The following is a 15,960-nucleotide window of genomic DNA, read 5'->3' on the forward strand; positions in this document are numbered from 1 at the left end:
TTGTCCACTAGTCCCTTCCTAACATTTTAGTCTAGTTTTTATTTGTTGACGAAATTGTCGATATATTTAGTCTTAGTTTTAGTCATCATAGATTAGTTTTTATTTAGTTTCCATTTATTTTTTGTCAATGAAAAAAGGTAGTCGACGAACATTCTTTGTTTAGTTTTAGTCGACGAAAACAACACTGGAGTGGGGGCAGTGGAGGTCGTACCCCTTATCAGATATTATCTACAATGCTGCCTTTTGAGATTATACCAATTGGGGTGACCTGATGGAGGTTTAGGGGAGGGCGTGTAGCACATAAACTCTAATGCCTGACGGCGCGTGCTCCGGTTCGAGTTCCGTTCCAGACGGTCAATTTATCACTGCATGTCTCTCCCAGACTCTCCCCGTTTCCTGTCTCTCGACATTGACCTAAAGCAGAACGCTTAGATTACAGCTGTTTAATCCACGTTTTAGCGAATAGTAGTGATGACAAGATAAGAAGCTTTATCAGAAGCTGTGACACTAGGGAAGCAAAATGTAATGACATTATTACACAATATAGTAGTATGTGTATGTAGCTTGGACAATCCATGCCCTCAGAAAAGTTAGATATTTATTATATACGATATTTATTCTATTTCCCTTGTTTGGCTGCTGTCTATTTTTCCTTTTTATATTATTACACCACACCGTTGAGAAAGCTTGAAGTACAATAGTGACTATGTGACAATAAACGCCTTGATTTTACACTTGTTTGCTTTGACCACATTAGCCTTCTCAAACCCTTTCAATCAGGGCCGTCATGTGAAGACGGGCCAGCTGGCTGCCATCAAGGTGATGGATGTTACGGAGGAGGAAGAGGAAGAGATCAAAGCGGAGATCAACATGCTGAAGAAATACAGCCACCATCGCAACATAGCCACCTATTACGGCGCCTTTGTCAAGAAGAGCCCACCGGGACACGACGACCAACTTTGGGTCTGTCAGCGTCTGTGTTCATGGCCATAATGTTTTTAGTTTTGTCTTTATAATGGCCGTACAACGCTCCACACGTCCCAAACTCTTCTCCCTTCTGGCTCCAAAACTATGGAATGCACTTCCATTACAATCAGAACTACAGATTCACTCCCAGTCTTCCGCCGCAGTCTGAAAACGCACATCTTCAGACTCCATCTTAACCCACAGCACTTGCCGTAGTACTTGCCCTAGCCTCGACCTCCTACAGGCGTATGCAAAGGCTCAATTTATGTAACTTGGATAGCATTTTATGTAGACTTAGATGGCAGTTTATGTAGACTTATAGCATTTTATGTAAACATAGCACTATATAGTATATATATGCATAGTTTCATTTTATAGATATATTCCACTGTTACGTTCTTAGCGTACGTATGATTTATGATAACTACTTTGTATGTATATGATGTATTGCCATGCTTTTTGTTCTTGCTTAATGTAAATCGCTCTGGATTAAGAGCGTCTGCTAAATGCCTTAATTGTAAATTGATTGTGCTCACCAAGTTTCCTTGCCCTTTTCTTCTTGAAGCTGGTGATGGAGTTCTGCGGGGCCGGCTCAGTGACTGACCTGGTTAAGAACACCAAGGGCAGCTCTCTGAAGGAGGACTGGATCGCTTACATCTGCAGAGAGATCCTCAGGGTGAGAACTCTCTGCCTTCGTCAGGGGTTCTCAACCTTGGGGTTGAGAAGCCAAATCATTTTGGGGGGTCCTCAGATTATATAAAAAAATCATTTTCACATGCGGTTGTAAATTCTCCTTTCATGTCAATGGCAAATGTGACGTGTTGTGACGAAAAGCTGTATATAGAAGGAAATTCAGAGTCACATAGTACATGCATAAACTTTCCTTTAAAGGTACAGTGATTTCACTTAATTCAAATATCACTTTTTTCCCCCCTTTTTTTGTGATAATCCTCCATACTATAGAGTGTGCTGACCATATAAGGAGTTCCTCCCTGTCCCCAGTTAACTGCACGGGTAAAAAAAAAAACCCTAGTTTCGGTTTTGGTGGTGGGTGACAAAGCCTTCATCCAATCAGGATAGAGGGGCCTTCCTCCAATCAGGATAGAGCGGGGTGGGCCTAGGTGCACAAGCTGTTGGCCTGTTGCGTGTCCCCACACTGTAGAGCGTGTGCATACATATCTTGTTACCTGGACGGACCGTTTTTTTTCTCCAAATCACCCAAATCACTGAATGCTCCTTTAAAGGTAGGGTGATATTTTTTAGTTAAAACATCGTTTTTTGTTAATGTTAAATCACTATATTCTGATAGTAATCATTGCTATAGAGTGTTTGTTCAGTAACAGGGGTCTCCCTGTCTCTCCAGCTGATTATACATGGTTTCAGTATTTATTCATTATGTATTTTATCTATTATTAAGGTTATTGTAGCGGCCAATTTGTATTGGGTGTGGGGAGGGGGTCGGGAGACTTGGCCAAAGCATTTCCGGGGAGCCCTCGCCAAAAACGTTGAACCCCTGTTCTAACTGACCACTTTGCAGTGTTGCAAGCCAGGCAAAGAATCGGAAACATTTTGTCACTGTCAAACTGTTTCTCTTCAGGAAAAAAAAAAAGTCACAAGCCTGTAAATACTTTTCATTGGTTAAATATTTATATAATACCACAGACAGACTTAACCTGTGTTCAACCTGGCATCCCTTTTGGGAAAGTCTTAAGTGATTTTTGCCAGGTGAAACCTGGCTTAAGTTATGATCGCTGCTGTTGGCTTTAGCGACTTTTGCGTGACCTAGTCATGATTGGCTGCCCGAGTCTCACCCCATACTCTGTAACGGCGCCTAAGCCAATGGGAGTCTGACCCCATACGCTGAAACGCCGCACGGAAGCCTCAACCAAGCCCCCAGACTTCCATTGAAGTGAATATCGGGGGGGGGGGGGGGGGGGGGGGGGGGCTGTCGCTCCTCATCCACTCTCTAGATAAATCATAACTCTATGGTCTCAACCCAGAGTCTGTAACGCCGCAGAAAAGGGGGGCCGACGCACACAACGGAGAACGCTTGTTTCACCTGGCTGTTAATGATACGCGTATTTTCGGAGTCTTTAAAATTTGTTGTAGATCTACGTGAGTTGTGAGCCTGTACATTGGCCATTGTGCAACACGGGTATACAACGAAGTATAAAATGGCGCATTCAATTATGAAAAAATATACTAGGTTTCTGCCTGACAGTAACGATATATTGTTTCAATTCTGAAACTCTGTTAGGCATTATTGTTGCAGACAGCCTGCTGTCATTTTACATGATGTCTCTCTCCTCAGGGTCTCGCTCACCTCCACGCCCATAAGGTCATCCACAGGGACATCAAGGGTCAGAATGTGCTGCTCACAGAAAATGCTGAGGTCAAACTTGGTAAGTTGATGGATTTGTTAAAATATATATTTTACAGTAAAATGTATATACATTTTTTCTCGATTTTACTGGTTTCTCAATTTTACTGTTAAAAATCACCCCCGTGTGAAGTGAGGGGTGCTCTTATCATTATACATCATCTCATGAACAACTGAATTCATGTGATTGGTTAGCCGATTTGCTCGTCTACATATGACGTAAAATTCCCCTTCATTGTCAATGGCATTTAATGTTTGTGTTGCCACAAATTTACGTCATATTTGGTGGACATTTGACCTAATTTCTCCTTTCATTGTCAATGGCAAATGTGTGGACAAAAGCTGTAATGCCAAATGTAATGGGACTAAAGAAAGGTGTGGAACGTTGTTTCCTGAAGATCACCAACTATTATATTTCCTATGTCTACACAGTGGACTTTGGGGTGAGCGCTCAGCTGGACCGCACTGTGGGACGTCGGAACACCTTCATAGGCACACCTTACTGGATGGCGCCCGAGGTCATCGCCTGTGACGAGAACCCCGACTCCACCTATGACTACAGGGTAACGGCCACATTGCATGTCTGGATGAGCTTATATAAAAGTGTTTGTGTGTGTGTGTGTGTGCAGTGCACTGCGAGTTAAAAGGATTAATCTAGTCTATTGTGTATCTCTTCAGAGCGATATATGGTCCCTGGGGATCACAGCCATTGAGATGGCAGAGGGAGCCCCCCGTAAGTGCAGACACTCACTCGGACACCTGACAGGACACATTCTAGCGTGCTCATGCTATTGTAGAACAGCGTGGAGATATTATTTTACTTGGCAAAACCTTGCAGACTGTACCGTATTGTAATCAAGATGGTATGGTGGTGACCCGACAGTTGGCTTGTGGGGTAAAACCTGTCAGACTGAATAAGACATTATGTCATTGCAGATGGATTTGTGGGCTGCTTTGCTGGGAGATCAGAAAGTGTATAGAGTTCTTGCAAGACCACTCCTGGTGCTGGTGGGCATGACATAAACACTTATGTGAAGCAAGTCATTTAAGGGCTTAATTGAAGTCTCGGCAGATGTCAAAGTCATACGATTAGTCACACACAAAGTGAAATTTGTTCTCCGCATTTGACTCATCTCTTGGAGCGGTGAGCCGCCGCGCTCGGGAATCATTAGTTGATTTGACCCCCAATCCAACCCATTGATGCCGAGTGCCAAGCAGGGAGGCATTGGGTCCCATTTTTACAGTCTTTGGTATGACCTGGCCGGGGATCGAACCCCCGACCTCCCAGTTTCAGGGCGGACACTCTAACCACAAAGCCACTCACTGTCTGGTCACCAGATGATCATTGTTACAATTGAAAATGGACCAAACTTCACCAAAGCACATGTCCCATTGCCGGCCTACTTATTTTTTGGGTTGTCTTTACATAGTTGGGTGGTTTTCATATCGTTTGTTTTTTTAATTTGAAGGTACCAATCATCTCTCATATAAAGTAAATCTGGTTCTCCAGTTGTAATTTAGCTAAGAAATCAAGCCAATGGATTGCCTTAGGCTGTCTCAGTCACGTTGCATATGTCATAGAGACTGCCTCACAAAAGCCTATTTACTGTAGAAACTCTTCAGCTAACCAGACAGGTTTATCTACCTACGCTACGCTGGGAAAAACGGTGACTCATAGTCCCTGCTCTTATATTCAGTGTAACAAAAAGCCTGGGACAGCAGCAGTAAAGATTGAATAACAATAGCTATAGCCATGTACAGTATAAGGATATTCAAAATGTGTGTGTGATCCTAGCTAGTATTATTTACACACTGTAATGTGTAGCGTATGAATTCAATCTCTGCCACTAAATTGATTCCCTTTGTGACTTTCTTACTCATGTGTGCAGCTGAGCTACAATGATGGGTATTTTCTCTTTTCTATAGCTCTGTGTGACATGCACCCTATGAGAGCCCTTTTCCTCATCCCCCGGAACCCCCCTCCTAAGCTTAAATCCAAGAAATGGTGAGTGAGTGCTATAGCTTCCTGCCGTTGGTTAGTTAATGGTGAGTTAGTTAATGGTGAGTTAGTTAATGGTGAGTGAGTGCTATAGCTTCCTGCCGTTGGCTCTATGAATCCAAATGATATCTGACCACATTCTTTGTTATGCACTTTACAGTTGGGTGCCACCGATATTGTCCCTTATCATTTGACCCATTTAGGCCTGACCTCAAAATTAAAAAAAAATCCTTCTAAATCCTCCAGTTTTCTGAAATAAATATTTTCACGATTTTTAAAAAATAGCAGACCTACAAGCTCGTAGCGCGCCACTCGGTGGCGCGCTATGAGCTTGTAGATCTGCTATTTTTCAATAGCTAAATTATAACATAATGTTTAAATGGTGCATTTACATAATGTTTAAAACACCAAAAGGGGTTTTGCGCAGATCACGCAAACCTCAGCAAAAAGAAAAGGACAATATCGATGGCCTCCAACTGTAAGTGCATAGAGTATAGACGAATCCAGAAATGGTCGCAGCTTATGTATTTCCTGTAGGCGGACTCGACATAGCTGCAGGGTTTAAACCATAGAGTATATAAAAGGATAGAGACTGAACTGGCGCGAAGCTCCGCCCCCCCCCCCCCCCAGCTATTCATGTCAGTGGAAGTTGCTCAGTGGCGTTTTGAAGCACCCGGAAGACTGCCGGAAGTACCGTCTCAGAACGTCTACTTCCGCATTTGACCACCAAATTTTGGTGGTCAAATGCGGAAATGCAACCGAGCGCTCAATGTTAAAGCCCAGCTGCACGGGGTTTCCCGGTCATGAATCCACGGGTCCGCCTGTAGTCCCTCCTCCTACCACTAGGGCCCAGAGCTTCAACGTTGAATAGCCTCACTGGCCCCTTGGTTTAAACCCTCACCAGGCGCATCTCTTCCACTACAGTGAACGGCAGAGTGACTGATGTTAGTCTGCCTCAAACGTTACTCTTTTACCTGCTTTAACATCGAGATGAACCTGTGTAGTTTATGGCTGCTTCCACAGTAGTGGCAACATTAAAAAAAAAAAAAAAAAAACGGAATGTCAAAATATCCACCGCGGTGGCTGAGACGAGAGCCATTGAGTAATGGCTGAGACGAAGCAGTGAAGGGTCCTGAAAGATACATAATGTCAGTCTTACCCAATACCCAATCTTTATGTTTTATGAACACAAGGCTGCTGTATTTTATACCTCATACTAAGCATTTAAAGTACGAGGTATAAAGTACAGCAGCCTTGTGGTCATAAAACATAAAGATTGGGTATTGGGTAAGACTGACGTTATGTATCTTTCAGGACCGTTCACTGCTTTGTCTCAACCATTACTCTATGGCTCTGGTCTCAGCCACCGCGGTGGATATTTTGACATTCCGTTTTTTTGCAATGTTGCCACTACTGTTGGAGCAGCCATAAACTACACAGGTTCATCCCGATGTTCTGGGCATCTTTGTAATGTTAGTGTTAGTAAAAAACAGGTAAAGGAGTAATGTTTGGGCAGACTAACATCAGTCACTCTACCATTCAATGTAGTAGAAGACGTGCGGGTTTACCCCGCAGCTACGTCAGCTCCGCCTACAGGAAATACGTAAGCTGCGACCATGAGACCCGTTTCTGGATTCGTCTATAGAATAGTGTCAAACTTTAGAAATCTGGATCTGCGCAGCTCGACTAAATGGTTAAACAGTGCTGCGTCCACTAACCGTTTTACTAAATACTAGTTTAAACTATTATTTTTCATCCTAATTATATAGCAAAATGTGCTTTTATTATGCAAAGAGACATCGTTTTGACCAACAGCAGTTATAATACACAGCAGTCACAGCTCACAGTCAACTTCCTGACGTGTAAGCCATCTTATTTCCCAGAGTGACTTTATAGTAAGAGAAATCTATGAAAATCTGGGAACTAAATCGTTACCAAGAAATTTCTTCACCAATGTGTTTATAAAGGTGTCTAATAACATGTACTAAAAGTTTGAAATTCAATATGTGACCATACCCATAACATCCTATATAAGGCAAAAAATGTCATCATTCTTTAAGTAGCATGTGACATATGAAATTAGGGGGTTTTCATGATTCTGAATCCATTCCAAGCATTAGTTTTGCACAAAAAACACTCCTTGGGGGGAAAACGGCCTCACAAACGTGATGAGGTCAGCACATTTGGTCAAGTGGATATGGCCTAATTTAGCCCAAAGAGTGTTTTTTGTGCAAAACTAATGCTTGGAATCAATCAATCAATCAATCAACCTTTATTTATATAGCACATTTTCACAACCGAGATTGACCAAAGTGCTTCACAGTATAAAACAGTAATGAACCAAGAATAAAAACATGGTAAGGAAAAACATAAGATACATAAGGTAAAGGTAATAATACGTGAACATTAAAATCAAGCAAAAAGGGAATAAAGCAAACAAATCAAATGAGAAAGCAACATTGAGAACAGTGTTATATAATATTAAAAGCCAGAGAGAATAGGTGGGTCTTTAGGAGGGATTTAAAACTCTCTATAGAGTTGGCAGCTCTAATGTGGGGAGGAAGGCCGTTCCACAGCACTGGGGCTGCGACGGCAAAGGCACGATCACCTCTTGTTTTCTTAGTTATAGCGGATGGAAGTGACAGTAGTGGCTGATCTGCTGACCTCAGTGCTCTGGGTGGGTTGTGGTGATGAAGGAGTTCGGACATATATGGGGGGGCAAGATGGTTGAGGGATTTGAAGGTGAAGAGAAGAATTTTGTAGTCGATCCTTTGTTTTATTGGGAGCCAATGGAGAGAGATGAGGACTCGGAATGGACTCGGAATGGATTCAGAATCATGAAAACCCCCTAGTTTCATACTTTTTTGCCTTATATAGGATGTTAAGGGTATGGTCACATATTATGCTAATAACTCAATTTCCCACAGGAGTTGAATTTCAAACTTTTAGTATATGTTATTAGACACCTTTAGAAACACATTGGTGAAGAAATTTCTTGGTAACGATTTAGTTCCCAGATTGGTCAAATACCTGATAAAATTCCCTTACTATTAAGACCGAACTGTGGTTTTTGTAATGTGGTCGCCACCTTGCGGGTAAAGTTATGGAAAAAACGTCCTTCCACAGTGTAAATACACCAATATGGTATGGCCGTCAGAATGTTCATTGAAGATACTTTTAATTCAGCGAAGTCAACCATGGTTATCCTCAACGTGAGAGACTTCTTAGTTGTTGTCTGAGGTGAAACCATTGGCGGATTTCTTTGAATGCATTTATTTGGAGGATAATCATGAAGCATGGTCACAAAATGCACTACTTTACTGTGGAATTTAACATAAGTTTTTGTTATTTGAATAGTATGTTTCTAAATGGCTTTTAAATGTAAATGGTAAATGGTGCATTTATATAACGCCTTTATCCAAGGCGCTTTACATAGATTGTGCATTACATTCACCCATTCACACACACATTCATACACCGATGGCGGCGGAAACCAATGCAAGGCACCAACCAGCACATCAGGCGCAATTAGGGGTTCAGAGTCTTGCTCAAGGACACTTCGACAGGCCCAGGCGGTGGCGTAACCGTCTGGGCACCCGACTGGTAATCCAGTCGCAGTGTGCCGCGGGTTCGACTCCCGAGCCCGACACGGCCTTTACTGCATGTCTTCCCCCATCTCTCTCCCGTTTCCTGTCAGCCTACTGTCTGTCCCTTCAAAAACCAATAAAAGGCGTAAGCCGCAAAAAATATCTTAAAAAAAAAAAAAAAAAAGGACACTTCGACACTAACTCTGGGGGAGCCCGGGTTCGAACTGGAAACCTTGGGGTTACCGCCGCCGCCCCAATGTCACAGTCATTGTAAAATACTACTAAAGAAAAGGACTTTTTTATTCAAAGGCTAGGACTAGGAGTAGGACCCGCCACAGTGTTGTCCGATTAGAACTTAAACCGGGCTTATCTAACCCGTTTGGAATGTGGTTTAAGGAAGCTAATGGAGGTATCTGGGTTGGTTGCAAGGCCAGATTCCATGGGTATGAGTCGTACACGGTACAGAGGTATCTAAGACTGCATGTCATTTTATGCACACAACTGCATAAAGTTTCCTCTGGGGTTAGGTTTAGGTTGTTAATGGGAGCTGAAAAGTTTGGGAACCCATGGGTTAATGCAAGCATAGATGAACCCTGGAACACTTCCCTCTCTCTGTCTATGCATGTGAGGATGGAGTGAAGATTCTGTGTAATAACAGGCCAAATGTGCGCTCCACCTTCTTGTGCCTCAGTGGTTTTCTTCCATTATTTATATGCACTTCTCCCAGGTCCAAAAAATTCATTGACTTCATAGAAGGCTGCCTCGTCAAGACATACCCCAGCCGTCCTTCGACAGAACAGCTCCTCAAGCATTCCTTCATCAGGGACCAGCCTACTGAGCGACAGGTCCGAATCCAGCTCAAAGACCACATCGATCGCACACGCAAGAAAAGGGGCGAGAAAGGTAAAGCCAATAATACTCTCACCTCGTTGGGTGTATTGGAAATGGGTATTTCCAATGGGTACAGTGAAGGAGTAACTGAAGGAACAAGGAATCAATGGAGGGTCACTCATCCGATGTTTTTGACTTTTCTTTGTTCTGTTATCTCTTCCCCCAGAGGAGACGGAGTATGAGTACAGTGGTAGTGATGAGGAAGAGGAAAACCGCGGAGATGAGAGGGAGTCTAGGTAACGGCACTTCATCTTTTTTGTGTCCAAGATGCATGCAGTTATTTCTTTGGTCTGCCTTTCCGTCGTAATATAATAACTTAATTGTGCCCATGAATGCTATCCTATCCTCTAGTTCGATCCTCAATGTGCCCGGCGAGTCCACCTTGAGGCGGGACTTTCTGCGCTTGCAACAGGAAAACAAAGAGCGCTCCGAGGCCCTGAAGAGACAGCAGGCTCAGCTGGCGGCCCAACGCAGGGATCCCGAGGAGCACAAGAGGCAGCTGCTACATGACCGACAGAAACGCATCGAGGAGCAAAAGGAACAGCGCCGTCGCCTTGAGGAGGTAATACTGTAGCAGAAATATTGATCTCTTAACCCATTCTGGGCGGGAACCCCTTTTGGTGTTTTACCCCCTCAGGCCGGGAACTCATTTTTGGGTTCTGTACAGTATGTACAGTATTCAAAAATGTAAAATTGATGCTGCTATATTAATATTTGAAGTTTTTCAGAAAACTTGGGTCAGGATTTAGAGGCGTTTTAAGATTCGGCCTCGGGCCTAAATGGGTTAAAGATGATACTCTAGTGCAGGGGTTCTCAACCCGTGGGTTGCGACCCCTCGGGGGGTCGCCAAATTATTTTAGGGGGTCCCCAAATTATTTTAAAAAACAACAAAAAAAAAAGATTTATTTTTAAATTTTATTTTCACTTTTTTTCAAAAATAGCAGACCTACAAGCTCGTAGCGCGCCACTCGGTGGCGCGCTATGAGCTTGTAGATCTGCTATTTTTCAATAGCTAAATTATAACAATGCTTAAAACACCAAAAGGGGTTCCCGCCCAAAATGGTTTAAGGTTATTGTAGCAGTCAATTTATATTGGGGGTCGGGAGGGGGTCCCAAGACATTGCCAAAGCATTTCCGGGGGTCCCCGGCCAAAAACGTTGAGAACCCCTGCTCTAGTGCAGGGGTCTTCAGCAAGGTATCTGGGACCTTTTAGGGGCTTGAGGAAGGCTTGACGCTGAAATGTCTCCATGTTTGCTGTGTCTGTCTGTGTCCATATGAATTAAAAGTACCAGAAGGCTGGCTATTACTTTCTTACCCTTTTTTAGGGAGTTCTCAGAGTTACTACAGGGGAGCCGCCAAATATACTTTTAACCACTTAAACCCCAACATCCCTATTCTCTGTGGGGGAAAAAGCAGACCAAGTACAGAGCCAAAGGTCTAGTAGTGAGTGTTAAATGTCTGAAAAGCTATCTATGAAAATGGAAATGGACCGGAAAAAGTTAAGGTCCATTTTTCTTTTTTTTTAGGCTAACCCATGAAAATCTTGATGGTCTTTTGCATTCTGCGTATCTTTAAAGGTATATTCAGTGATTTGACTTAATTCAAATATCACTTATTTTTTCTTTTTTTCTGGATAATCCTCCCTACTATAGAGTGTGCTGACCATATAAGGAGTTTCTCCCTGTCCCCAGTGAGCCCCTGGGGTAAAAAAAACCCTAGTTTCAGTTTTGGTGGCGGGTGGCAAAACCTTCATCCAATCAGGATGAGTGGGGCCTTCCTCCAATCATGATCGAGTGGGGGCGGGCCTTGGTGCACATGCTGTTGGCCTGTTGCACTTCCCCCCACTGTAGAGCGTGTGCATGTGCACATCTTGTTACCGGGTGGACCGGGTATTTTCCCAAATCACACAAATCACTGATTGCTCCTTTAAAGCATGGAAAGTATACATTTTTACCTCTGATCGGTCAGACGGCTCTCGAGATGAGTAGGGGACGGATGGACAGACCCAAGCATGCAGGAGTTTAGCGTGTTTCATTAACCCATTTTGGGCGGGAACCCCTTTTGGTGTTAGCATTATGTTATGCTTTAGCTATTGAAAAATATCAGATCTACAAGCTCATAGCGCGCCACCGAGTGGCGCGCTACGAGCTTGTAGGTCTGCTATTTTTGAAAAATCGAAGAACGACTGACATAGAAACATAGCTTTTTCAGAAAACTGTCAGGATGTAGAAGACATTTTCAGAATCTGATCTCAGGTCAAAATGGGTTAACTTCTGCAAGCTTCCCTTTGAATAGAGCAAGCATCTCAAAAATAGTTTTTTATCATATTTTCTTTTTAAGATGCAGGTGTGGCGTCCTTTAAAAAATCTGAATACAATGGATTGCGTGTGATACTCATCACTATTCCTACAGTATTCTATTTATACTTTTAGTTTTTCAGCTGTCTGCGCAAAACCAAGAGGCTTTGCTCATGAGCCAAGCCATTATAACCTCCCTTAAAACATTTTGACCTGAGATCAGATTCTAAAAATGTCTTCTACATCCTGACAGTTTTCTGAAAAAGCTATGTTTCTATGTCAGTGGTTCTTCGATTTTTCAAAAATAGCAGACCTACAAGCTCGTAGCGCGCCACTCGGTGGCGCGCTATGAGCTTGTAGATCTGCTATTTTTCAATAGCTAAAGCATAACATAATGCTAACACCAAAAGGGGTTCCCGCCCAAAATGGGTTAAAACATTGCCTCTGTGCTCATTTCTCTCTCTACTGTCACCCGTTTCTCATAGCAACAGAGAAAAGAACGAGAGATGGCGAGGCAGCAGGAAAAAGGTCCCCATCGGAGACTCGACGACATGAGGAGAGAGGAGGATCGGAGGCTGGCTGAGAGGGAACAGGTAACCAACCGCAGGAGACGTGCACAAGTGCAATCGGCCAATGAAAGTGGTGTGGGAGTGTCAGCCGGCCAATCGGTGAACAGTGTGGGAGTGTCAGTCGGCCAATCGGTGAGCAGTGTGGGAGTGTCAGTCAGCCAATCAGTGCGACAATTCAGCCATCCTGTGTGATTTGTTCTTGGTGGTGAAATTCCACGGGTAGGTTGCCATAGCAGCAAGGATCTAAATTAGTGTATTTATTCAGAGATGGCTTTTCTGTGGGTGAGCTCTCTGCTTCTCCTCATGCTCCTTTTTTACTGTCTAACCCCTGGTAACACAGTCTGGCTTTATATCAGTCACACAGTCTAACCCCTGGTATCACAGTCACACAGTCTAACCCCTGGTAACACAGTCTGGCTTTATATCACAGTCACACAGTCTAACCCCTGGTAACACAGTCTGGTATTATATCACAGTCTAACCCCTGGTAACACAGTCTGGTATTATATCACAGTCACACAGTCTAACCCCTGGTAACACAGTCTAACCCCTGGTAACACAGTCTGGTATTATATCACAGTCTAACCCCTGGTAACACAGTCTGGTATTATATCACAGTCACACACACAGAAAAGACATTCATCATCTCCATTTGATGATTTTTGCCGTCTGTCTGCACTTCCACAAATATCGGGAGAACCACAAACGTGTCTTCACACTCCTACTGTGTGTTTTAACCCATTTTGACCTGAGATCAGATTCTAAAAATGTCTTCTACATCCTGACAGTTTTCTGAAAAGGCTATGTTTCTATGTCAGTGGTTCTTCGATTTTTCAAAAATAGCAGACCTACAAGCTCGTAGCGCGCCACTCGGTGGCGCGCTACGAGCTTGTAGATCTGCTATTTTTCAATAGCTAAAGCATAACATAATGCTAACACCAACAGGGGTTCCCGCCCAAAATGGGTTAAGATTTACCAGCGTGCTGTTAGATATAATTTTAACCATTGAGTACCACTGTAACGGTCATATTTCTTTCACAGTTACTAACATTTCACAGGGTATTTAAAGATAAAATTGATATGTCTCAAACATGTAGCATGCAATGAGTACTTTCCATATATAAACCACTGACACCCACACAGAAATAAGTCTCGGATAAATAGTTTATCTATATGCAATCAATCAAGAATGAAACTCAAGTTCATCATGACAGGTTAAATACATTTTGACCGCATAATGTCCGAACGCACGCACCGTTCCGTGCCTCTCACGCACGCTCGTTCGCTCGCTCTTATTGTTTGTATCGTTCCTTGATTTGTACACGTGTCTCCCTGACGCTCCAAATCAAAATAATAGTTAAGTTAATCCAAAACGTAAAGATGAAGATAAAACAATCCCAGAGAAATCCAGCTGTCCCTCCAAACGGAAAACAACCGGTACTCCTCGCTGGACCCAAAACTCACCGGAGCAGATGACGGTCCCGGCCGGGTACACTTCAACGCTGAGTTGGTGGCCCTAGGCTATATTCCACCCAATAGCATAGACAGAGTTTATACAAAACGCCATCAGGTCTCACGTGGACTCCCTGCCCGTTTGTCTCTCTGTCTCCACAAGTGTGTGGAGCCGGCCACTTCCGTGTGTTTAATCACGGAAGCGTCGCAGCCTGTCAATCGATCAATCAATCAATCTCCTTCTCGACTTTGACCCTCCAAAACATAAATAAAAACAAAACGGATACCTCTCACAGAAAATAGGACATTACACATAAGGATGGATGTAGTGTTAAGGAATATTTTGAGCCATGCTCTTTTTAAATGACATTTTAAAATAAACCCTTAATGAATAATATGTGGCAGTGCTATACCACTACTGATTGGTTAATGAATAATATGTGGCAGTGCTATACCACTACTGATTGGTTAATGAATAATATGTGGCAGTGCTATACCACTACTGATTGGTTAATGAATAATATGTGGCAGTGCTATACCACTACTGATTGGTTAATGAATAATATGTGGCAGTACTATACCACTACTGATTGGTTAATGAATAATATGTGGCAGTACTATACCACTACTGATTGGCCGACTATATGTGGCAGTGCTATACCACTACTGATTGGCCGACTATATGTGGCAGTGCTATACCACTACTGATTGGCCGACTATATGTGGCAGTGCTATACAACTACTGATTGGCCGACTATATGTGGCAGTGCTATACAACTACTGATTGGCCGACTATATGTGGCAGTGCTATACAACTACTGATTGGCCGACTATATGTGGCAGTGCTATACAACTACTGATTGGCCGACAGTGCTATACCACTACTGATTGGCCGACAGTGCTATACCACTACTGATTGGCCGACCTTGTGCAAAATCTGTGTGTTAAGGCCTTTCTTTTCTTTCCTCTTGCCATTTTGTTTTATTGATTATATGTATGTTTTTTTTTTTTTTTTTTACATTTTGTGGCTGCTACCTTATTCACTGATCTCTTGTCGTAATGTATCTCTAGTGCTCATCCTGCTGCTTTCTTTTACCCCTGTTCTGTAAAACACTTTGTGAATACAGTGGGGTGCATACTTAGTTTAGACTAGTCAGTGAATACAGTGGGGTGCATACTTAGTTTAGACTAGTCAGTGAATACAGTGGGGTGCATACTTAGTTTAGACTAGTCATTGGTTAGACATGGGTTAACCCATTTTGACCTGAGATCAGATTCTAAAAATGTCTTCTACATTCTGAGTTTTCTGAAAAAGCTATGTTTCTATGTCAGTCGTCCTTCGATTTTTCAAAAATAGCAGACCTACAAGCTCGTAGCGCGCCACTCGGTGGCGCGCTATGAGCTTGTAGATCTGCTATTTTTCAATAGCTAAAGCATAACATAATGCTAACACCAAAAGGGGTTCCCGCCCCAAAATGGGTTAAGGTTATGTTTAGGTGTGCTGCCTTGTCGGAGGTTAGGTTTAGGCGTGTGAGGGTTTGAGATGGGTTGTAGTTGTAGGACTAATGACTGGTCTAACCAATGACTAGTCTAAACCAAAAACTGTCTAAACTAAGTACTGCACCAATACATTATCATTATCACTACTGATAGTCACTGTGGTGAACAGTTTTAACAGATTTAACCCATTTAGGCCTGACCTCGAAATTAAAAAAAAATCTTCTAAATCCTCCAGTTTTCTGAAATAAATATTTTCACGATTTTTCAAAAATAGCAGACCTACAAGCTCGTAGCGCGGCACTCGGTGGCGCGCTATGAG

At 42.9% G+C, this 15,960-nt stretch overlaps 1 protein-coding gene across 7 annotated transcripts in view; it reads left to right on the forward strand.

Moving 5' to 3' along the window:
* The window catches only part of mink1 (misshapen-like kinase 1), a 56,405-nt gene that overhangs the window by 12,764 nt on the left and 27,681 nt on the right, over positions 1-15,960 (forward strand). For all 7 annotated transcript variants that reach the window (XM_079507498.1, XM_079507501.1, XM_079507500.1 and 4 more), the window contains exons 3-12: positions 781-963; positions 1,532-1,642; positions 3,278-3,368; positions 3,779-3,909; positions 4,025-4,079; positions 5,273-5,351; positions 9,660-9,835; positions 9,990-10,059; positions 10,175-10,385; positions 12,606-12,713. In XM_079507498.1, coding sequence (XP_079363624.1) covers positions 781-963; positions 1,532-1,642; positions 3,278-3,368; positions 3,779-3,909; positions 4,025-4,079; positions 5,273-5,351; positions 9,660-9,835; positions 9,990-10,059; positions 10,175-10,385; positions 12,606-12,713 — 1,215 coding nt within the window. The remainder of the gene's footprint in view (positions 1-780; positions 964-1,531; positions 1,643-3,277; positions 3,369-3,778; positions 3,910-4,024; positions 4,080-5,272; positions 5,352-9,659; positions 9,836-9,989; positions 10,060-10,174; positions 10,386-12,605; positions 12,714-15,960) is intronic.

Source organism: Electrona antarctica (genome assembly GCF_951216825.1).
Source record: "Electrona antarctica genome assembly, chromosome: 8".
NCBI classification, from domain to species: domain Eukaryota; kingdom Metazoa; phylum Chordata; class Actinopteri; order Myctophiformes; family Myctophidae; genus Electrona; species Electrona antarctica.